This window comes from Microtus pennsylvanicus, chromosome 7 (genome assembly GCF_037038515.1).
Source record: "Microtus pennsylvanicus isolate mMicPen1 chromosome 7, mMicPen1.hap1, whole genome shotgun sequence".
NCBI classification, from domain to species: Eukaryota; Metazoa; Chordata; class Mammalia; order Rodentia; family Cricetidae; genus Microtus; species Microtus pennsylvanicus.
The window spans coordinates 84464701-84488044 of NC_134585.1; the positions used below are offsets into that span (position 1 = coordinate 84464701).

The following is a 23344-nucleotide window of genomic DNA, read 5'->3' on the forward strand; positions in this document are numbered from 1 at the left end:
AATAAATATTTTTCTTTTAAAAGTGTTTTCTTTATATTCATAGTTTCATTTTACTTATTGCTATAAACTAAGGTATCCTTCCCAAATTCCTAAGTTAAAACCTGAACCCCCAATGTGATGCTGGTAAGAAGTCCGGCTTGGGGAAGCAATTAGTTAACAAAAGGTTCTCTCTAGTTAAGGACCCATGCCTTTCTAAAAGATCTGGGTTCTTTTCCTCCTCTTAAGAGAGGACAGAGCAATGTGCCCCTCTGAATCCCGGAAATCAGAGCCCTATGAGAAACAATGTATCTAAGTGCCTTGCCCCTCCACCGCCCCCCTGCCCCCCCTCACACGTTGGCCTTCACACTAAGCTGCAAATGTCCAGATTTTATAGCCATAGTCTTTTGTAATAGTTATCTTCTATGCCAGTGGGATCTCACAAACCTTTGCTGATTTTAAAAACTACTCTTTTGATTTATACATTTTATTTGGTTTGTTTTCCATTGTTTCAGAAGAGACAGAGTCTATTGAAAGACTCCACTCTTGGGAACAATCATTAAAAGGGGCTGTTTTCACGAACGTCATTCTTAGGAGAGGTGATCATTGAGTCAGCTGCTTCTCCCTTTGAGCGTGAAGAGCCTGCCTCCTCAGCAGGAGTTTCCAGCAGTCACAGGCTCCAGCCTCCATCAATGATGACAGGGTTGCCCGTTACATAGGCAGACTGCAAGGAAAAGCACAGGGGACACACAGTTAGGCACGCTGGACCCAGGGTGTATTTTGGATATTTCTTAGGACTGGGATAAACAAAACCTTTGATGCTCATGCTAACAGGAAACCATAACTGAACTGTTTGGATGACTTAGAACAGCTGAGCATCCCATGACCTGGAGCACATGGCCTTGAGCAGATGAGTGGGTCACAACGCGTACAGTCTGTTCGCCTTCAGAATCACAGTCTTAAGGAGAGGTGGTAGAAAGTGCACGCAGAAACAGCACTTGCTCTATCATCTTATTCTGAAGCTCAGAACCATTCAAAGTTGGGTAACTTTGAGACCACTAACGAGTGTTTTTCACGTGTGCCAGTCATTAAGTGGTCATATTAACAATGGGGAAAAGAGAATGTTTATTAACTGATAAATTCATGAATGCACAAGAAATATATTTTTAAATCTACATAGGCAATCATTATTGCAATACACTAACGGGTCAAATTTTACTTCATGTTAGACTCAGATGCTCAATTATGTGTAACACTCAAGGGTCTTAAAGAAATAGTTATTGGCTTCTGTTTGTAAACATTCCATTTCCCAGAGAACTAAAGCTGAAGTCATGGTAGAAGTTTAAAAATATCCTAACTTGCCAGGCAGTGGTGGCGCACGCCATTAATGCCAGCACTCAGGAGGCAGAGGCAGGTGGATCTCTGTTTGAGGCCAGCCTGGTCTACAAGAGCTAGTTCCAGGATAGGCTCCAAAAGCCACAAAGAAACCCTGTCTTGAAAACCAAAAACCAAAAACAATAACAAAAATCCCAGCTTGTCTTCTGGACATGGACATGACAAGACCCTTGAAGTCAGGCGTCCACAGCAGCTGAGGCTACCCATGTTAAGAGGGAGGGAGGGAATGGTAAAGTCCTTCTCTTAGCAAAAGAGCTTTTGGCCTTTCAGGGCTGCTGGGGGAAAGGAGTCATTCTTCCTTAGTACTGTAGCCGCTGGTAGTCCATTCGCATAAATAACCCCACACCCACGCTTTAGAGGAAGCAACCCCGGGTATGCTCAGAGGGTCATTAAAAAAAAGGCATGAAAGGGGAGGAGACTGTTGAGAAGAAAGGGCACAACGGAGATGGGAGAAAGAGAGTAATGGGAGTAAACATACATTTTATAGATGTATGAAATTGTCAAAGAATTAAAAAATAAAAAAAATCTATTCCCTTAAAATGGATAATAAACTCTCATGTTTGTCTCCTTAGTTTGACAGAGATCTGAAGCTGAAATCATTGAAAGAAGCAGAAGAAAATACATTTTTTTAAAAAAATTTAAATACATGAAAACAGTAAAGTGTTTCCTTCAGTAATAATTTTCCTAGCAATTCCCCAGCTTCTAGGAACTGTTGCCAACAGTCTTGAGGAGTGGTACATAAACCATCTCAACCATCTGGGTGGCACTAAGTTACTGTGAAGTTACTAATAGGCAATCCCCCCCACCCTCCCCACCCCACCCTACCCCCACCCCCGAGAAAGCAGTAGTCCCTCTGAGAGGGAGTGGAGGCTCAGGGCACCCTGGAGGCACACAAACTTCACACACCTGGGGAAGTTACAGCAGGCAGGATTCTCAATGGCTCTGCCCCGCCCTCCTGCTTTAGAGACAGATACTGCTGGAGGCGGGCTTTTCAGCGACACAGTCATCCCTGCCCCTGTTATTAGCCCCTTGCCCACACTTCTGTTAGTGACCCTGGTAAAAATGCGCTGGTTCACCAAGTTAAATAGTGGTGCAATTGTTATTCTGTCTCTCGTGCATGCAGAACAGAAGAGGATGTTTTTAGCGCTCTGTACCTTGTAGGAGTTTTAGCTTTATCAGTCATACACACTAGTCACTGGGGAAGAAATTTGTTATTAAACAATCGTAAAGTCGAAGAGACAGAATTAGGCATTTCTACACACAATGACAAGCAGGAAAAGGAAAAGTCATGGATCCTCCCAATCAGGTCACTAGTAAACTAAAACAACATATCCCAACTCTACCCCCAAATACAATTTAAGCTGGTGAGCCTGCTCATATCCCCCCTTCAACTCTCACAAGCAAGAGGGTTTTATAAAGTTACATTTTATTTGTTGTGTGTGTGTGTGTGTGTGTGTGTGTGTGTGTGTGAATGCATGACATGCCAGTGAAGGTCAGAAAACAACTTTTTCTCTCCATTCACCAGGTGGGTGACGGGCTCGAGCTTAAAGTCATCAGGCTGGGCAGCGAGGGTCTTTACCCGTGAGTCATCTTGCTAGCCCAGGAGGTTTTTATATTTAATCAGCGTGCCAATAACTGTAATTTAAAAAGCAAATAACTCAAATATACACTTTAAATTTTTCCCTATTCATGTATGACATTACGCTGAGTCATGTACAGCTGAACGAGGAAGGGCCACTGTCACCGATAGGGGTGGCTTTTCTTTGTGTGAAGGAAATCTGCCGCACACCACGCCCCCACCTCCCCACCCCTGTCTGCGCTCTGTGCGCTAGCACCCAGTTCGCGAGCTTCGAGTTTAAAATACACAGACACACACAGACAGAGAGACAGCGACACGGGTCATCCTTGAATTCCCCAAGAATGCCTCCTTTATTGTGTTCAGGGGCAGATTATATAGAGATAGCCATGCCCCAGCCAAACCCACCAGAAACCACTCTCCTACCATCAGGAACTCTTGAAGGTCTCGTGCTCAGAGCAGCTGTAGGCACTCAGATCAGGGGATTACAAGAAATTCAGGATCTGGGGTCTCACTGCTCCCAACAGAAATCAGAACTTATTCTTATCATGTGACACAGACCACAGACTTGTGGAGCTGTGATGAGGACGAGCAAACAGCAGCCCAGTCTGGTAGAATAACGAATAGGAAGAGAAGCCCTTACCTCATCCGAGGCCAAGTACACACAGAGCAGGGCCACTTCTTCTGCAGACGCAAACCTTCCCGTCTTCTGTCTGTTTAGGAAAGCTTGCAGTGCCTGTGGCCAGAGACAGTTCCAGATGAAAGAGGCGGGCTGGCTTGCGTATGTCCCTGTAACACCATCAAGGAATCTACAGATGGACTAGGGCCATCAGGTGGGCTGGCTTATGCAACACCATCAAGGAATTTATAGAGGGACAAGGGCCATCAACTAAGGTTGCTGTGACTTTTTCCACCCATGTTACCCAAACTAGTCACGATACACTGAATCTACAGATACTGCGATCTAGAGTTGGGTGTGGAGGCATGACTCGGGAGGCAGGGACAGATGGATCTCTGTGAGTTTGAGGCCAGCCTAGTCTACAGAGTGAGTTCCAGGACAGCCAAGGGCTACACAGAAAAACCTTGTCTCAAAAAAAGCAAAACAAAAAAGAAAAACCCCAAACAACAACAACAAAACAAACACAATTAGAACGCCACTAGGAATGGCCATCGAGGTCGGTATGGGGAGCTGAGGAAGGAGGGACACAGCGACAGCCAGTCGGGGATGCACAAAACTCTTCACCTCAGAACAACAACAAAGCATTAGCATTAGCATCAAACTGAGCATCCCAGCCACTTTCAGTGCGCAGCTCGGGGGTAATAGTACACACACACCCAGTGCCACGAGTAGCAGGCTCCATTTCGCTTTTCATCATGCAAACTGAACACCTCCCTCTACTCAGCAGTAACGTTCCCCTCTCCCAGGTGTGGTAGCCACTGCTGTACTTTCTGTCTCTGTGGATCTATCTACTCTAGACAAGGAACAGGGCATTTCATGTTTTTCAAAAAAAAAAAATTTGGTCAAAAGGTTTGAACACATTCCAGCTGCAATGTATAATTACCTCTTTGGGGTCGTCTCTGGCTTGTATTCTTTCTTGCAAAGATGGAGTGTCAACTGTTCCTAAACCAAAGGAGACAGTGACTGTGGTTACATCAGTTGAAAATGGAATTAAACCTTAAACTTCTTTTACTCGTGATAAGCAGGCAGTGAGATCTTTGCCCTTCCACTTAAATGACACCTGCTTGGATGCTAGGGGTGATAACTTTTGTAATGTCATCAAAACGGTTTTTAAACACACACACGGTGATTCTCTGGGACACTAGGCTGGGATGCCGGAGGAGTTACCAGGCGTTCTTGGCGACACACCGTCATGCTGCATTTACTTGCCGATTTTAGATGCGTGTTTTTGCACGCCATCTCAAGTGATGCGTGTTTTTGCACGCCATCTCAAGTGATGCGTGTTTTTGCATCTCAAGTGATGCCCACAGGGGTCTCGAGAGAAGCAGAAAGCAGCTAATCACCAGTTTGCCTTAACGATTTCAAACCCTTCTTTTCTGCTGTGATGTTCCACGGGGATCCTGGGCTCAACTTCATGATTGCCACAGACCTCATGCTTGTGTGGAGCCATGGCCTTAGGGTCTCAGTCACATCCTGCTACACACAGCAGCTCCTTCACCTCGGCGGGGTCACTCACCCCCTCCGCAACAGTGGGAATCTCCACTGTACTGCAGAGGAGACATTCCACTTACCAATTTACAAAATCTTCTTCATTTTGCTTGTCAATAGCTTACTTAAAGTGCAAACTTCTACCAATCAATGCTTGCCCCACATTATCTGTAACAGTCCTCAAAATCCTAGAGCTGTAAGTGCTGAGCGGGTGTCATATTTTATAGGGGGCCACCACTGATAACATGAGATGAAAACCATGTCCTCAGATCAATGCCACTCCACTGGTGGCTGCCATACCATGTCTGCACGCGTGGCTGGAGCGTGGTGACTCACAACCATGGGCACTACCCAAGGTGTGCTCACTCCTCCTTTGCTTCTGGGGCGGCCTCCGTGAATCACAGCTAGTTCCCTGTTCCAGAGTTTAATGACATATTTTCCAAGTCCTATGAAAATTCTAGCCGTGGACACAAAAACATTTTTGAAATCTTTTGCCATTTTTCTCCTGGTAGCCATTCAGATCAGCTGTAGTCAAGAATGAATGTCGAGAGTGTCCTTTTTCTGCGACGCTCGTGTGGCTGCATTTCCACACCCCGAAAACGACACAGACCGTCTTAATCTCTGCAGCTCAGACATGAAGGGTATTCAATAGTGTCTCCTGTGTACGTCTGTGGCTCCCAACCCTAGAGTCAAATAGACTCTAGGACTTCCCGAATGACACACAAATCTCCCACCAATGCACGCTCTCCATTCTGGCATGCCCATCAGGTGGACCATCCCAGCTCTGGATGTAAACTATTGAAAACCTTAGTCTGGGACATACAACACTTCTTTTCAGAGCTTAAATTCCTTGGGTTTAACACTTTTCTTATGGCAGTGATGGGAGGAGGCAGTTGTAGCAAAAAGACCTCTGTTGCCTTTGATTTTTGGATAACCCCCTGTTCTTGCCTGTTTCCTTATCTGTGTCAGACACCAGGTGCTCCTCCACTGCAGTGACGCAGTGCCAGCAGCCACGTTATCACCCGTCACCAACTTCACACCCGTACCCTTGGAAAGGTCCCCGCCATCACAGACTATGCTCCTGCTCTGTCTGTCGTCTCTGTTCTCTCTCGGCCCCAATAAATCTCTTCCATGAGCTCTGTTGCATGGTACAATCTCCACGGCATTCCTTGGCTCTGATTCGCCAAGGTTACATGAAGCAGCAGCTTCTGCTTTGATAGATCTTCTGTTATCCAGTGCTTTTCAGTGTGCGGTGCACTAGTGTATGGTGTGTCAGTGTGTGGTGCATCAGAACTGCTCCCCCCCCCCCCAGCTGTGAGTCTGGGAATCGCTTTTATTTCAAACTTTGAGAAACCACCCGTGAATGGTGGCCTGAGATATCTAGGTTTCCACTGGCACTGTTCGGTGCCCTGTGTTCATTTTGGGTTGGTGGAACTAGAAGGAAGTACACCTGCAGTGACCTAGAAACGGTGCCTCACCCACAGTTGTTAAGAAAAGTGGTTTTGCTGGGTGTAGTGATGCACACCTCCAATTCCAGTAGTGAGGGGGTACAAGAAGGCTGATCCTGCGAGACAGAGACCAGCCTGTTTCACACAGTGAGTTCCGGCAGCCAGGAAGCCAGACAAACAACACAGGAGAAGCAGAGCAGTGTTCTTGCTTCTTTGCAGGAAGGTGGCCATACTACTTTCATAATGGGAGCAAATATTTTGGCTTTGAGAGTCATGTGATCTGTTGCCTCTCAACTCGGCCTTTGCAGCAAGAATGCATCAACTATCCAGGTGGGAGTGTCTCCAGTAAGCTTCACTTATAAAACAGGCCACAACATCCTTGATTCAGGAGCCATCCTAGCGTTGTTTGGGATTTGGCAGACCCCTGTGCTCCACGAGGCTCCCCTTTGTCTCTCTCTCTCTGCTGACTCATGGGTGTGTTCTCCCCTGATAAGATGATCTGCTTTTAAAACAACAGATTCTGGCAAATTTAGTGTCTCAGCCTCTTAAGTCTAAACTGTCCCTCATATGCTGGATTTTAAATCCTTCTCATTGAGGTTTCTTCCCAGTGATTTGGAACTTTTGTTCATTCAAAGCTGAACTGTTCTCTTCACTGGGCCAACCTTTAGTTTAAATGTCCTTCAATGATGAAAAGAAACTGAACACATGATAAACAAGCTGGTGAAAATGTTGCTTATGGTGCCTAATGCAAGGTAAGAAAGGCCAAGTTGGCAGCCCTCCCTGCCCGGCTCACCTGGGCACACACAGTTGCATCTGATGCCCTGCTGGATGAAGTCGGCAGCCACAGACTTGGTGAGACCGATTACAGCTGCCTTGGTTGCGCTGTACACACATCTGTTTTCCACCCCTGGATGGGAAGGGATTAGAGACATAGCTTCCTTTAGAAAGGAACACAGCTCCATCCCCACCCACCATGTTCACAGTCTTCCCATCAGCTCTGTTTTTATTATTTACTTATAATAAAAATGAAATCAGCTCTCCCTTTAAAGAATGAATGGCCTTGGGCTTTCTCTTCTCCTGTAAAGGCGACAGAGACAGTTCCTGAATGCAGAAAATGCTACCGTTATAGGCGGGACCTAACTTGGACTCTGGGGTTGAGATGCTGCACCTTGTCTGTCGCAGCCACCTGATGCTCACTGTCAGTACCGCTGCAGGACACCCTCGTTCCTCTCTAGATCTTACTGCGTGAAGAAACAAAACGTCCATCTCCCTTGCATTCCACTCACATGTATTTCACGCATTTATAAGGGGCAGAATGCTGTCTCTGCAGGGATTTCATCTTAAACTCTCAAATCCATCACTGCCAGTCTGTGACATTCTCTCCATTTAGTCCCAGCCCTTTGGCTTGGCTTCCCTTCCAGGGCCCCGCTTCCCTGTCTGAGCTGCAATCTCAGACTCGCGCTCACAGGGATCTCTCTCATATGGGGTACTTTGTGTAAACCTCAGCTCCAAGGAAGAATATGGAATCAGGCGCTGAATCTGGCAGTGCCCACCTGTAACCTAGCCCTGCAGAAGCAGAGGTGCGAAAATCAAGGAAGGGGAGGTCAAGTCAGCTTTGGTGACCTAGTGAACTTGAGGCCAGGGGCTTCCTGACATGCCATCTATGAGAAGCACAAGACAGGATTTGTCCCCTTGTGTACTGAGAATTTTGGGGGGAACAGATTCAAGGGGCATCCAGCTCAGCTTGAACTCAATGTATCATTTTGGATCACTTCGGTGATGAATCTTTTCTTCTCCTAACTCAATTTTTACTTCCATACATATAAAAAGAATAAAAGGAAAGGCAAAGACAGCATTTTTTAAATTTAATTTGATCTATCTGTACAACAGACGCGATGACATAAGCTTTAAGATCACTTTTTAAAAAAGCTGTTCTGAATTTTCATGTGAGTTTTAGGAATTTGTGTATGCTTAGTTCTAAAATACACGGCTCATGAAAGTGTGTGTGTGTGTGTGTGTGTGTGTGTGTGTGTGTGTGTGTGAACTCAGTCCCCCGCCCCCCACCACAAGGAAGACGCTAGTACCTTTGATGCTCGAGGCCACAGAAGACATGTTGATAATGTTGCCAGATTTCTGAGCAAGCATCTGCAAGACAAAGCAAACACATCTGTGCTCTGCAGGCAGAAGCACGAGCTCACTGCCACATTGCATTGACTCCTAGACAACCAGACCTCTTCCTTTGTTTTTCATTCTTCTGGAGACAGGCTCTTCTTACAGCCCAGACTGGCCTTGACTTCAGCCTCACAAGGGCTGGGATGGCAGGAGTGTACTACCAGGTCGGGCTCAATTTAATTATCTTATTAGCTACTAACTTCAAGCTCCATGAAACAGTCTTACAGAGGAACCCTTAATCTTTGCCCATGCATTGCTGAGAGTCGGTGGCACATCCAAACACCCACTGGCATTCCTAAAGCATGCCACCCCCTCCTAAGGGTACAACATTATCAGTAAGACCAAGAATGAACCCTGAGCTAAAAGGCCAGGAGCAAACATCAGTGTGTTCCTGATGGGGGCAGACAATGCTTTATGTGAACTGAAAGTCACGGGACATAGTCCCTGTCCACAGGAGACACTCTGATTGCAGAGGCTGATGTAACAAGAAGCCAGCAACAGGAGAAACCTGCAGAAAGCCGAGGAGAGGATGGGGTAGGAAGGGCCTCTCTGGGGCTGGGGCATTGCAGAGGAGCTACTACTGAGGAGGAGAAAAAGGGTTAAAACTATGTCAGTCATAGAAGGAGAATACAAAAACCAAGGTGCTTCAAGGAGGAGGTTCTACAAGTGTAAGGTCTCCACAAGGGACCAGGAGGAGGGGATGGGTCTGGCTGGAATGGAGGTCTGTGAGCAATAAGGGTGCAGAGTGGAACCTAGGCCACCCCGAAGAACTTGGGTTTGACCCTGAAGGCACTGCAGTCACGACGGAGGATCTAAGGTGGAAGAGAAGTGGAACCTTCAATTTGGGGATTACAGAGCTTACTCTGGTGCCAGGAGCGGAGCAGGGGAGGCAGAGGCAGTGGCTTGGGAGAGCGTGGGAAAAGCAGAGCTGTGGAAAGATCCAGGACACAGGTGGAGTGTGCTTGCTTGCTCAGCATCCTGGAGCGTCACCACACCGATAGAGAGGATCAGCAGCACACTGAGGGAGCACCAACAAAATAGGATGGCCACCCCTGGCTAAAAGATGGCAGCATCATGAGGAGGGTCTCCGGTACCTAGAAAGGACACTCCAGTGACTCACTTGGTACAACTTTCAAATGCAGATGCAGGGCCCTGGCCCAGATCTGAAGTCATGTGCAATGAATTTTAATTTGGATGTTATTGATCATTATTCAGATACATGCTTCCAGGTAACAGATCAAGGAAGGTATGGGCACCTATGGATGTTTTGGGAGAATAAAAAAGGAGTCGAGAGAACTTCTGGGGTTGGGTACCAGTTTCTCAGCGAAGTCACTTGTCAGATGGAGGTCACGGAAAAGAGTAAAGGCAATGAAGAGGGAGCGTGGCACAGTGTTCAGACAGCTGCTGGGAACAGAACACACGCTAGAAAACAGGATGTCTGGCGTGTTTGTGACATAATGGAGATCAGTTCATCGTGGTTCTTTCCAGAAACTGATCTTGACAGGCAATGTAAAGGACTTAGAGAGAAACATCTCTCCTGTTGGGTGAATTTCTTCACCAGGTTTAGAAGAAATGTAGGAAAGAAAAGGAGTTTTGTCCAGAGCTGGGGTGGCCAAGATCATCTACTTCCTTGTGGTATCTTTCTTACTCTCCATATTCATACCTGGGCTAATTATACCCAAGATCAAAGAGTACAGGACAAAGTGCAAGGCACTGGGCTGTAGGGGCTAAGAGCTCACAGGTGGGGGGGTGACCAACCATGGCAGGGACACAGCAGGCGGAAGCAACATTCATTTATATGTCTCTTTCTTTTGAGATATTGTTTCTCTGAGTAGTCCTGGCTGTCCCAGAACTTTGTAGACTAGGCTGGCCTAGAACTCATAGAGATCCTCTGCCTTTTAGTGCTGGGACTAAAGGTGTTGTGCCACCACGTCAGGCTGCAATGTGTCTTTGTACATGATAAAGGGGACCAAAAAGTCAGGCAGAATGCCTCCTCTTCTGCCTCCTGTCTAGCACCCAGAAAGGCAGAGGAAGACAGATCTTTTTGAGTTCAAAATAAGTCTGGTCTACATGGCAAGTTCTAATATAGTCAGGGACATGTAAGACCCCACGTCAAAAAAAAAGGGGGATGGGGGTTAAAAATCTTAAAGGATGAGGAATAGTCATGATGTATAATAATGCAAACAAAAACAAAACCCCAAACCAAAACCCAACAACAACAACAAAAACACAAACCCAAGTTTTCAAATAATTTCTTTTCTTATCTGGTTTATCATTTTTTTCTTATCTAACATAACTTACTTATAATACTTAGATAATATACATAGCTCAGTTTAGTATATAGACTGGCTGTGAAACAACAGGCTGTTTCCAGTCTTCTGAAATTCAGGGAGTTTCCAGGGCAAAACTCAGGCCTCGGTCACGCCAGTGGTGCAAATCATATCCTGGCACTCCCACCACCCACTCAGTTCCACCTACTGCTTCCCCGGCTCTGCACCCCGCCCCTTGTCCTTTTCCAGGCTCTCTCCCTGGGACAGCATAGGCTGTCACAGCTCATGGCTCCTCCTGGCTCCCTGGGAAGCGGCATTTTTCTGGTGGGGAAGAATGTGAGGTGATGGGCCTAGAACAACTGACTTCCAGGAAACTCAAGCAGAGGATCCCTCTGTTTGAATCTAGTTAGTCCAAGTCAGACTCAGCCCTCCTGTCCCCATTGCCAGAGCTCAGCTCAGCTTGTCATTTCTTGGCATTCTGAGTCATTAGATCCAATATGTGGCCTCTCTTTGAACTGAGAAATCTGATTCATTTAGTCAGTGTTTGCTAAATCCTTCTATGTGACCAACCCTGAGAAGACACAGCCAGGGGGAAAGTCAATAAAATGCAGACCCAAAGAGCAAAGACATCCCCCAGATTTTGCCAGGATGGATCTTCTCTTCTAGAGAGCCTGACATTCTGCAGTTACTCTTCTCACGCTATTTCCAGCTTGGTCTCTGCCTCTTGGACTGGTTTTGCAAGCTAGGAATGGTTTGCTGCACATTTATCTGTGAACAAAAGTCTTCTACAGTTATCCTATGTTTTGACCAAATGACCTTTCAGATCTACATGGGTTTTACATCCTGGAAATTTTTAACCTGGTTAAATGTGTGTCATTGTTAATGATACAGCAAATCCCTAGACAACCAGGGCTGGAAGTGACGTGAAATGTGTCCTCCTCATCCTTAGAGGAACGAGACACACAACGAGAAGGCGCAAGTGCCACTTCCTAGGGCATACAGCCTAGCAGCTCAGCGTGTGTTTAGGGACCCAAGTGCAAATGTCTGAGACCAGGAGTCAAGGGCAGTGTCATCTTTCCCACTAAAACTAGGCTGTGCTGTGAAGCCTCCTTCTGGGCTCAAAGTTCCCAAGTGTTGAGACTGCAGGTGTTTGCCCTGCACCTGTGTAGAAGCCACTCCACACAAGTCCTTCTGATTCCACCTTCCAGTCATAGATACTGTTTTCTAAAAACGAAATGTATTTTGTCATCGTTAGGATCGTGAGCTCATGATCTGGCATGGATGTCTTAAAAAGCTAAAAACTTAACTTCTACCTGCACTGTGCCTTGTGCCCACCCCCGTCTTAGCCTCTGCTTCAGACCCGCAGCAGGATGGGGTTGCACACGAGTGGGCTATGTGTAGCTGCCTTTTTCTTTCGACCACCAACCAGCTCCCAATTAAAGAGACTTATTATTAATTATGAACGCTTGGCCTTAGCTTAGGCTTGTTCGACTAGCTCTTTTAACGTACTTTAACTTTTTTTTCTATTCATCTACCTTTTGCCTCGGGGCTTCTCACCTTTCTTTCATTCCACATGTCCTACTTTCCTGTTCCCTCTGCGTCTGGATGGCTGACCCTTGGCATCTCTTTGTCTTTCTTTCCTGAGCCTAAATTCCTCCTCCTACTTACTCTCCCTGCCTGCAAGTCCTGTCTATACCTCCTTCCTCATTATTGGCCATTCAGCTTTTTATTAGACTAATCAGGTACCTTAGGCAGGCAAGGTAAAACAGCAACACATCTTTGCATAACCAAACAAATATTCTGCAACATAAACAAATACAATACATCTTTATATAGTTACACAAATGCAGATCTTCTTTTCATAGTTAAACAAATATTCTGCAGTAGATATGTGTGCTGTTCTCTGTGCCCTAGGCTTCTCCTTCAGTTCTTCCCCCCAATCCTATACTAAGTGTTGATCTTCAACAAATACACTAAGGTCCCAAGCTACATCTCTAGACTTTAAAAGGGTAACAGTTTTACTTACATGTGTCTACTCATTTTACAGGTTTACTTTATTTTTATTCAAGTGTAGGTGTTTCTGTGAGGGCACACTACATGTATGTGGTGTTTCTGTGAGGGCACACTCCATGTATGTGGATGCTCCAGAGGCACACTACATGTATGTGGATGCTCCAGAGGCCAGAAGAGGATCTTGAATACTGCAGGTTGCAGTCACTACAGGGAACTGAACTCATGACCTCTGGAAAAGCAGCAAGTGCTCTTAACCTCTGCGTCATCCTCCTGCCTGGAAACATACTTTTGAGGGAACAGCGAGTCCAGTATTATGTGGACTGACCAAAGATCCTTTTAAAGCATTAATCAAGTACTCCAAAGCAGACCTTCAAGCTGGGCGTGGTGGTGCGTGCCTTTATTCCCAGCACTTGGGAGGGAAAGGCAGACGGATTTCTGTGAGTTCAAGGCCAGCTTGGTCTACACAGTGAGTTCCAGGACAGTCAGAGCTACGCAATAAGATAGTGTTTTTGGTGGTGGTGGTGGTGGGGATGTATACCTTCCTTGGATCTGAATGGGTTCTGCTTCCGTCAGGCCCATTCACTGTCTGCTCCTATTGGTTTAAAAACTCATGCCTGGTCAGGGTCACACACCTTCAACATTTACACCTGGGCTCCTTTCTTCCCTTCTCAGGTTTGCCCTTTGTGTAGTCAGCTGCTGTGATAAACTTCACTGACCTCACGGGACTATTCTGCTGCTGAAGCAAGAAGCCAGTCCATTGCTTCCTTTCGTTCTCTCTGAGAATCCCAATTTGCCAGTGAGGTCAACGAGCTCCTCGCTGTTACCCTAGCTCTTTTGTCCATGTGGTACCCATAACCATCCAATGTATATCACAAGCCAAATAAGTTTCTCACCCCTCCATAAAGGGACTCTCTTCAAAAAAGAACTTTGTTACGTTCCTTGGAGGGTCGCCTCCGTGTAGCATGGGGTCTGGCATGTTGAAATGCTTAATCAATATTCCCTGAATGTAAGAACTGGAAAGTTAAACAGATTACTCTCCATAAACTGCCTTGCTATAAAGGCTCAGTCCACATCAGTCAGTGTGCTAGCCACGATTGCACTCAAACACACATGTGTGCCTATCGTCTGAGGACCCAGTGGGAAAGACGGCGCCCTGCTTATGCTCTCCGGCCCCTTACTTTGGGAAGGAATGCCTTGATCATCAGGTACATGCTGCGGACGTTGAGGTTCATTGAGAAGTCCCAGTCTTTTTCCTCGCAATCCAGGATGGTCCCATGGTGGACAAAACTGAACGAGCAATTAAACAGAGGGAAAAAAAAAACCATGATTAAAGACTTAATCATGCAGGGGAAGGCAGGTTTCATGAGTATGAGTTTAGCCTGGTTTACAGAGCAAGTTCCAGGCCAGACAGAACTACATGGTGAGACCTTGTCTAAATAAAGAAGATAGACTAGGGACATGGCTCTTGCTGCCAAGCCTAAAGGCAAGAGTTCAATTCCCAGAACCTGTGTAGTAGAAGAGAAGCGACCCCTGAAAGATACATGCCATGAGCTCTCACAAACATGTGCGTGCATACACACACATACACACACACACACACACACGTTAAAAAAATAAAGAAAGGAAGAAAGAAAAAAGAAATCATTCTTTCGAAAGAACAAGGCAGGAACTGCTAAATATAAGAATCTTTATACTAAGGGCTTTTGAAACTCCAGTGCTTACAAACAGAAAGGGAACAAGGACAGTGGTTCCATCTGATTCCTGTTTCCAGGGCAACAGTGCCCTCAGGTGGCATAGGCTAAAGTTCTACAGGGAAATCAAAACTGACAAGACAATCTGTGTCTCCCCTTATCAGTGTAGCAGAGCAACATTGTAGCTGTTTGCATCTGGCACAGTGCACAAAGGAGAAGGACAGATCCTGAATCGACCTTGCCCCCTTGCAAGCCATTCTTCCTCAAGGGAGCTTCCTGAACATGGCATTCTTACAGACTCGGTCCTCTGGACTGAGACTATGCAGTCAAATATAAGATGTAGTTGGGAACAGTTCCCATGTACTATGGGATTTCTGGTTAGTCACTCAGTAAGCTTCCTCTAGCAAGAACCACACACAGTCTCCTGCATCTTCCGCAATGCTGAAGCCTGAATGGATGCTCAAAACCCAATTACGATGTCTCCAGATACAGCCTTGTAGAAGGACAAGCGGATCATTTACAAAAGGAAACATCAGGAACCACTGCTTTGCTTAATTTACGTATCTTGCATCAGGCCCACTCCCTTCCTTAGCTTTACTTGTCTGTGGGCCCCAGGTTCACGTCAAACGACATAGTTGTCTAATTTATTGAATTGTTCAGTGATGTGTGACATCAAGCCTGACTTCCCGAGGAACATGCCAAGTTTTATCAATCAATCTTTCTTACATACGATCAACAATCATTTAATAAGCCCATAGAAAACATTCTCCGACAGAAACCAAAAGTTTACAGTTACCCAGCAACATTGAAGAGCACATCGATTTTCTCGACTTCGGAGGCAAACTGATCAATTTGCTTTTTCTTGGTGACGTCAAGGACCCGAGTTTGGATACCTGAAGAATAAAGTAAAAGACGGTATTTACAAAGAACTCATGAACTACGTAACCTCGAGGATTTGGCTGCTTGGTGGCGTGGAATGTGAATAATGTAGCCTTTCCATTTAGGCGGTATACGACGCAAAGCCATCAAAGGCATTAGCCCTCTCAAGAGTGTCGTTAACTCGCGCAGATCTCAGGCCAGAGACATGGCTCAGTGGCTAAAAGCGCTTACTGCTCTATCAGAGGACTGGAACTCACATCTGTAACTCCAGCTCTGGGGGGAATCTTTTTTTTGGGGGGAGGAGGATTTTTCGAGACAGGGTTTCTCCGTAGCTTTTTGGTTCCTGTCCTGGAACTAGCTCTTGTAGACCAGGCTGGCCTCGAACTCGCAGAGATCCACCTGCCTCTGCCTCCCGAGTGCTGCCACCATCGCCCGGCACCTTCTGGCCTGCGGCACTCAAGTATACACATGCTCACCCACACAGATAAAAAGTAAAGCAGATCCTTAGAAACCTCTCCTAAACATGTACAAATCTTTAAGGGTCATCTTCCGCTCCTCAGTAAATCCCCGTTAGAGTCCACAGCCGTTAAGAGCATGGTCGGCTTTTCAGACCACCTGGATTTGGTTCTTAGCACCCCTGCAACAACCTTCTGTGACTCCAGTTCAAGAGGCTCCATCGCCCTCTTCAGGCCTCCATGGGCACTGCACCCACTTGGGGCAGTACCCCATCCACACACATCAAATAAAAATAAAAATAAAAAATACATTAAAAAGCTCTGTGTTACACAGCGGGTTCTACTTTTTTCACGAAATGTCTCTATTTTCCTTCCAGCAAGATAAAACTAATGAGTGAAAGCAACAAACAGAAGACCAATGGATTCCCACCTGCCGCTTAGCTTTTAATGGGACTACGAACATTTTTGCAGGAACACAGACGATTATACTATGATCTTGGCACAAGGCTGATCCAGATCAGCCAGGGGCAGCTGCGAAGTCATCATTAATAGTTAACCGGACAACTGTTAGTTCTCCACAGACCTTTGTAATCGGGAGCAAAGACCCCTCAACAGGTTATGCAACAGGAAACCTTAAGTTCTTCCCTTAAGATTTCCTCCTTCTGCTTCTGCCTGAGTGGACTATTTTCTGCAGATCACAGAACACAGACTCATAACGAAGGAGTCAGACTCTAAGAGACAGGAGTCTGGAGCGGCTCCCAGCATTTCCTTTCAATGCTTGGGGTCTTTGTTTTCTGATACCCGGCTGATGCCGAACCCGCAGGCAGGTTGCTCACCTGGGTATTTTTCCAGCTCCTGGAGTTTGGATTCGTTGATATCTGTGGCTATGACCTTGGCTCCTTCTCTTGCAAAAGCCTGCCAGAAATAAAATACGAATTGGTCCTTTGTTTACTGGAATAAATTGTTTCAAAAATGGAAAACATTTTTCCTTTCGCTGTGTTTTTTATTGTTTCCGATAAAATAGGCGGAATTTTCATCTATCTAGTCTCGTTTCCACTTATCCCACCATCATTATTTCTATTGGTCATTAGGGCAGCACAGTATACATTGTATTTTGCATCTGACTTTGTCTTTTTATTATCAAACAATACAGTAGTTTTTAAAAACAACTCTAACTCAAGACTGGAGGGATAGCTTGGTGGTTAAAAGCTGCCTGCTCTTCCAGAGGACCTGGGTTTGGTTCCCAACACCCATACGGCAGCTCACAATTGTCTGTGTCTCCAACTCCAAGAGATCTGATAACCCCTTGTGACCTGTGCAGACCAAGTGTGCCCTCGGCATACATATATACATGTAGGCAAAGCACTCTACATAAAATAAATATAAACATTTAAAAAAATCCCACAAACCCTAACTCAGAGTTGGGTGTGTTAGCACACGCCTTTGATCCCAGCACTTGAGAAGCAGAGGCACATGGGTAGAGGGGTCTCTGTGAGTTTGACGCCAACCTAGTTTGCAGAGTTCTAGGCCAACCTAGAACTCAGTAGGACTGCATAGTGAGACCCTGTTTCAACAAACAACCCTGCAATTCCTATTTCTAAAATAATGCAGCTATTCTGTGATGAGACCCTATCTATGTTTTTACTTCTTTATTTTTTTTTATCTATTTGTTTATTGTATATGCATTTGTATGTGTGTGGGCATGTGCCACGGTATGCATATAAGAATCATTTTCTCCTTCCAGGGGTCAAAGTTAGGTCTCAGGGCTTAGGTGACAGTGACTTTACCTGCGGAACCAGCTCCATGGCCTCCTCGTGCCACTTGTGAGCACTGAGTACAGAGGAAAACAGGACGTTTCCCTCCGAGGACTCCAGCAGCGATTTCACAAACGCCAATCACTGACAGCGATGTATTCCTACTGCAGTGTTAGTCAGGTAGCGGGGTGATGAGGGAGAAATCGAGGTACCTCAGCAAAAAAACGAGCCGAGAGTGTTATAACTCTCGGGTCTTAACCTTGAACTGACTGCGTGCCCTGTAGGGTCAAGTCAGCACCTCACGGTGCAGATAAACTGGGACAGAGGAGTATGATTCCGGGTCAAAGGTCGCGTGACGCTAAGTAAGCACAAGGAATTCCTTCCTTCTTCTTCTCAGTCAGGGACTTTTCTTTTGAACTTAGGATATGGATAGGGGCACTTGAAGAAACTCCTGCACTGGGGGGCTCCCAGCGGGGGCTCCCTCACAGACCCTGGTTAGGCACAAACTATATCCAAACACCTGTTTTCACAGAGAGATCCTTTATTAAGCAGGGAAGAAAAGTTTAACTGTCTGCTTTCCGATTCAGGCAGAAAACAGCACCAAATGACCTTGCAGGTGTAATTTTTTTTTTCCAAGACAGGGTTTCTCTCTGTAGCCTTGGAACCTGTCCTGGAACTCACTCTGTAGACTAGGCTGGCCTCGATCTCACAGAGATCAGCCTGCATCTGCCTCCCAAGTGCTGGGATTAAAGATAGGCGCCACCACCGCCTGGCACAGGTATAATTGTTAAGAAGAAAATATAGGGGAGGTCTATGTCAGATTGGGCTAGGTTGCGGTGTATGTTTTGATTGGGCACGCTAATTAGGTGAACCAAATGAGGCCTTTCATTGCTGGACCTTGATAGCCAGCCTCGGAGGAGGAAGTGGCCAAACAAGGGTTAATAGGGGAATTAATTGGTGGCTAGCTTTAGGGAGGTAATCTACGGTTTACAAGAGAGAGGGAAGGGGAAAGGCGAGGCAAGGTCTGCCAGTGCCTGTTGGCCAAACCGGGGCTTGCTAGAGCTTTTCAGCACTCACCACACAAACCTAGGGGCTTGAGTTCAACCCTGGAATCCATGGCAAAGGGAAAGGGTAAAACCAATCCCGCAGGGTTGTCTTCTCATCCTGGTGCAAGTGCTACCACTGCTACACAAACTGCACATACACGTGCACGCACACTGCACACACTGCACATACACACACCACATACCACACCTACCATCCACACGCGCACACACACATTGCACACACATACTCCATACACACATGCACGCACACTGCACACACTGTACATACACACACCACATACCACACCTACCATCCACACGCGCACACACACATTGCACACACATACTCCATACACACATGCACGCACACTGCACACACTGTACATACACACACCACATACCACACCTACCATCCACACGCGCACACACACATTGCACACGCATACTCCACACACACACACACACCACACATACACCACACAGCACACACATAGAAGCACACATGCACACACCAACAAACAGGAAAAGACAGAAGTACTAAAGGTAAGAACAGTGAGAGGCCGCAAACACAGCTCAGTGGCAGGCCTGTACGCTTAGCCTGCTGGCTTAGCCTGTGGTCTTAGCATGTGAGCTTAGCCTACTTGAGGTCCTCGGTTCAATTCCAAGCTGCAACAAGAAAGAAAAATAAGCAGAAAACCATAGCAAGGGAAGAAGAAAGACAGGGAAGAAAAAGAGAAACCAGCCAACGAGAAGGAAATACCTTTGGCGCCAGTCTGCACACGTTCAGACAGTGAAAGTAAGCCACCGCAGGCGCGAACTTACTAAGGCTGAGGCCCGGCCGATCCCTTGAGCGGCAGCCGTCAGGACAATGACTTTGCCTTCCAGTCGGCCCATGGTGGTGAAAGACCCTGATAAATCCAGGCCCCTCTAGCAGAAAGAGTAGAGCCAAAAATCTAGCAGGGAGAGAAGAACCAAAAATCTAGGTTAGCTGGTTCAGTGACTCTGTTCCAGGAACTAGCTGACCATGAAGTTAGATTACAATCTTGAGAATAATCTTGACAAATGGGGAGTTACCTCCTTTTTTTTTTTTTAAAGATTTATTTATTTATTATGTATACAACATTCTGCCTCCATGCATGCCCACATGCCAGAAGAGGGCGCCAGATCTCATTACAGATGGTTGTGAGCCACCATGTGGTTGCTGGGAATTGAACTCACGACCTCTGGAAGAGCAGTCAGTGCTCTTAACCACTGAGCCATCTCTCCAGCCCCCGGGAGTTACCTCCTTGTAATGATCACTGGTATTTTGTATTTTCAGAATTTTCCAATGACGCTCTCCCTACCCCCTTTGGGTTGTGGTTTCTTCCCCTAAATACACCCTCTCCCAGCTACACTACCCCTGCTTGGGAAATGAGTTTCGGCCCCAGTGCACTAGTTCCTGTCCTGTCAATAAACCTCGTGTGATGTGTGATTGCAGCAAGGATGGTCTCTCCTGAGTTCCTGTGTGTGTGTGGGGGGGAGAGGGTCGTGTTATCGCGAGACTTGAGTGAGCGTCTTCCACTCCAGGGGACTTTCAGTAGAACCAGCAGCTTAATCCAAAGACGCAGCCTTGAATGACCCACGTGCAAATCAGCTGTGCAGGTGGTAGGTGACACCTGGAATGAACACATCGACTTGCTCCTTTAATAATGTGGAGGAAGGGCCCCTGTCCACAGTGTCCCACCACTCAGTGCTCAGGAGGGCTTCCTCTAGATGCGTCCCTAGCTCAGAAGTGCACAGAGCAGCCCACTGAGGAGATGACTGGTGAGGGGCACTGGGCTGGAGTCCAGCTTCTGTCTCCTTCCCATCCTCTAACGCTGAGACGAGAGAGCTCCCCTTTCCCTCGCTGTCCCCACTGCCTGGCCCACGTTTTAAGGCGTCGTTGTTGCTGCCTGTCCTTGCTGTTTGGGACTGTTTTTTTAGTTTCTCCTTGGAAAACTGTTAACCTGGCTGGCACCGTTTTGAGAAGGGCCAGCCAGCAGTTTCCCGGAGCCCCAGTAATCAGCATTCCGGGATGAAAATCCCTTGTCTTTTAAGACTCCCCCGTTGCCTTCCCTCCCAGAGCCTCCGCCCCCCAGACCCTCTGAAAACGAGGCCAGAGGAGATGCTGATCCATCCTGTACCTGACAGTATTGACAAATCTCCCTATTATTTGGTCACTGCTGGCAAAGTCACAAATAAAACACTTCAACCTCCTCTCTGTTCTTCCATCCAAGTCCCCAAGCTACCTCACAGAGGGTGGGCTCAGAAAATAAAAGCCTTCATTGTCTTGAGTCACCTGTTCCTTCCTCTGCAAACTTCTGCTGAGTCACAGAGGCAGACCCCTGAGGTTTATCCTTGTCCCTTGAAAAGATTTCACAGTGAGCCTTAAGACTCACTGACCAGAAGGGCTGGAAAACCAAATCACAGCCCATACCTTCCTTTTGTGCGGGGCATGGGGTGTCTGTCTCCATTCTGAAGGCAGGAACCACCATGCTGCGTTGTCTGGAACCTGACCTGCCCCAACTCATGACCCTGACTTGTTTTTTGGAAATATCCAAACCCTCCCAATATTTATGGTGACCACATGGGAATCATATGGTGATGGCTGCAGGATTTTCGAGATTATTCCGTACTTACTGTTTCGTTGTCTTCTGTAAACCTGCCTTGCAAGTACTCGTGATTTTACTCCTTAAAAGGGTCCTAAGAAACAGACTCAGGGCTGCGCTCCCTTTAACCAGGCTTAGGAGGTAGCCACTGGCCGCTCAGAGTAACACTTTGGATTTCTAGTAGGAGAGGCTCAGAGCACTTTCAGGAATTTCAAGTATTTTCACGAGCCAAAGTTTACTTAGTACAGATACTGGAAAAGTTCTCTTTCTTGAGCTGTTTTCAAATACAAACACATACAGGAGGGTTTCCAACCCCTTTAAGGAGTTATCCCATTCTAAAAAGCGATATGGAGAACAAGGCCACACAAGTTCCACGTGTCATTCCCCCAGAGTTTTGTTATAAACCATTAGAAAAATCTTACTTTAGAATAGTGAGTCCACACGGTCCTCCAGATTCCTTCAGAAGACAGACTTCAGATCTTTGTGCAGGAGAAGTCACATGTTGGTTAAATGCATGCTGGGAGGTGGAGTTCAGGCTCCTCCGAAGGACTTTGAGAATTCCAGTTTTGTGAGCTTTTAGACAAGGCATTGCAACTAGCCGTGTACTTTAGATGTGTCCATGCTGCCATCTAGTGGACAGACCATAGAACTACTAATGCCAAATAGGAAGTCTTGTCTTTTGTTTGACCGTCTTACTGAGCCAGAGAGCCTGAATGTCCAGGAAACTGCAGGCAGAAGATAGTAGGACAACATGCCAGGAACCCAAGGCCCTGGACCTTCCGGTCGTCCTTACCCTGAATCCAGACTGTTTTGAGGGAGGGAAAGAGAACATCCCTGTGGCTAAGGTCTAGTTCTGGCATTAACCTGCTGTGTGCAGTCAGGTCTAGCACAAATACACCTTCAGCTGCAGAACGCCCGCATCCTGGCTCCTGGGCCTGGGTATGGAAGAGAACACCCAGCATGAATGGAAGTCTTGAAAGGAACGAGCGAAACAGCAGGGAATCAAGCTGGCTGAAACAGACAGCTACGAAAGGGAAAGATGAGGTCTGGTGGGCTCTCTTGGCATGGCCAGAGACTGGTGGGTTAATCTGATTGGTGTGATTAGGCAGAGTGATTATGTAGGTCATGTGTGAATGTCCTACATAAACTGGGGTACTTGATACATGTTGGGCACACTTCACCAGGGCCTCTTGCACTGTGAAGGCTACAAAAACAAAGCTATCAAGTTCCTCTCCTCCTTTGTTGCCAGGGCTGGCCAGCCACACAGATCAGGCCTTGGAGATGCAGGCTGCACTTTCTGAGGGTTCTGGCTTCTGCTCCTCTCTCTGAGCAGCAGCTGCGGCGTGGGTCTGAGAGTCGGACACGGGCAGGACACGGGCAGGACACGGGCAGGATACGGGCAGGACACGGGCAGGATACGGGCAGGACACGGGCAGGACACGGGCAGGACACGGGCAGGACACGGGCAGGACACGGGCAGGACACGGGCAGGACACGGGCAGGACATGGGCAGGACAGAGCAGAGCAAGACAAGGAGCTGGTGCTTCAAGGCTGGCTCAGGTTGACTCCTCTGCACTCTGTGGCTGCAGAAACTTCTGAGCATTGCTTATCCGTGTTTGTGTTTTTTTATTTGTTTGTGATATTACCGGGGACCAACATGATTAGGAATAATGAACAGAAACAAACAAAAAGGCTGGGCGGTGGTGGTACACGCCTTTAATCGGGAGGCATTCGGGAGGCAGAAGCAGGCGGATCTCTGTGAGTTCGAGGCCAGCCTGGTCTACAAGAGCTAGTTTCCAGGATAGGCTCCAAAGCTACAGAGAAAACCTGTCTCGAAAAACCAAACCAAAACAAAACAAAACAAAAACCAGGGCT

At 46.8% G+C, this 23344-nt stretch overlaps 1 protein-coding gene across 1 annotated transcript; it reads right to left on the reverse strand.

Moving 5' to 3' along the window:
- Positions 1–442: 442 nt before the first annotated feature.
- On the reverse strand, positions 443–22037 carry Bdh2 (3-hydroxybutyrate dehydrogenase 2). Its single transcript, XM_075978993.1, has 10 exons — positions 21892–22037; positions 19665–19795; positions 16879–16957; positions 15505–15601; positions 14196–14304; positions 8647–8707; positions 7356–7469; positions 4510–4568; positions 3591–3683; positions 443–700 (listed from the first exon to the last, which is right to left on the reverse strand). The coding sequence occupies exons 2-10, from the start codon at positions 19734–19736 to the stop codon at positions 647–649; spliced, it is 738 nt and encodes a 245-aa protein (XP_075835108.1). The 5' UTR covers positions 19737–19795; positions 21892–22037; the 3' UTR covers positions 443–646.
- Positions 22038–23344: the final 1307 nt, after the last annotated feature.

What these genes read in the sequence shown, in the direction of transcription:
- Bdh2 (XM_075978993.1), bottom strand. Translation starts at nt 19,736, where the DNA reads ATGGGCCGACTGGAAGGCAAAGTCATTGTCCTGACGGCTGCCGCTCAA. An exon ending in TCGGCCGGGCCTCAGCCTTA is followed by an intron (nt 16,958 to 19,664) that starts GTAAGTTCGCGC and finishes TATTTCTGGCAG; the next exon opens with GCTTTTGCAAGAGAAGGAGC. An exon ending in TCAAGGCATTCCTTCCCAAA is followed by an intron (nt 8,708 to 14,195) that starts GTAAGGGGCCGG and finishes TTTGTCTTGCAG; the next exon opens with ATGCTTGCTCAGAAATCTGG.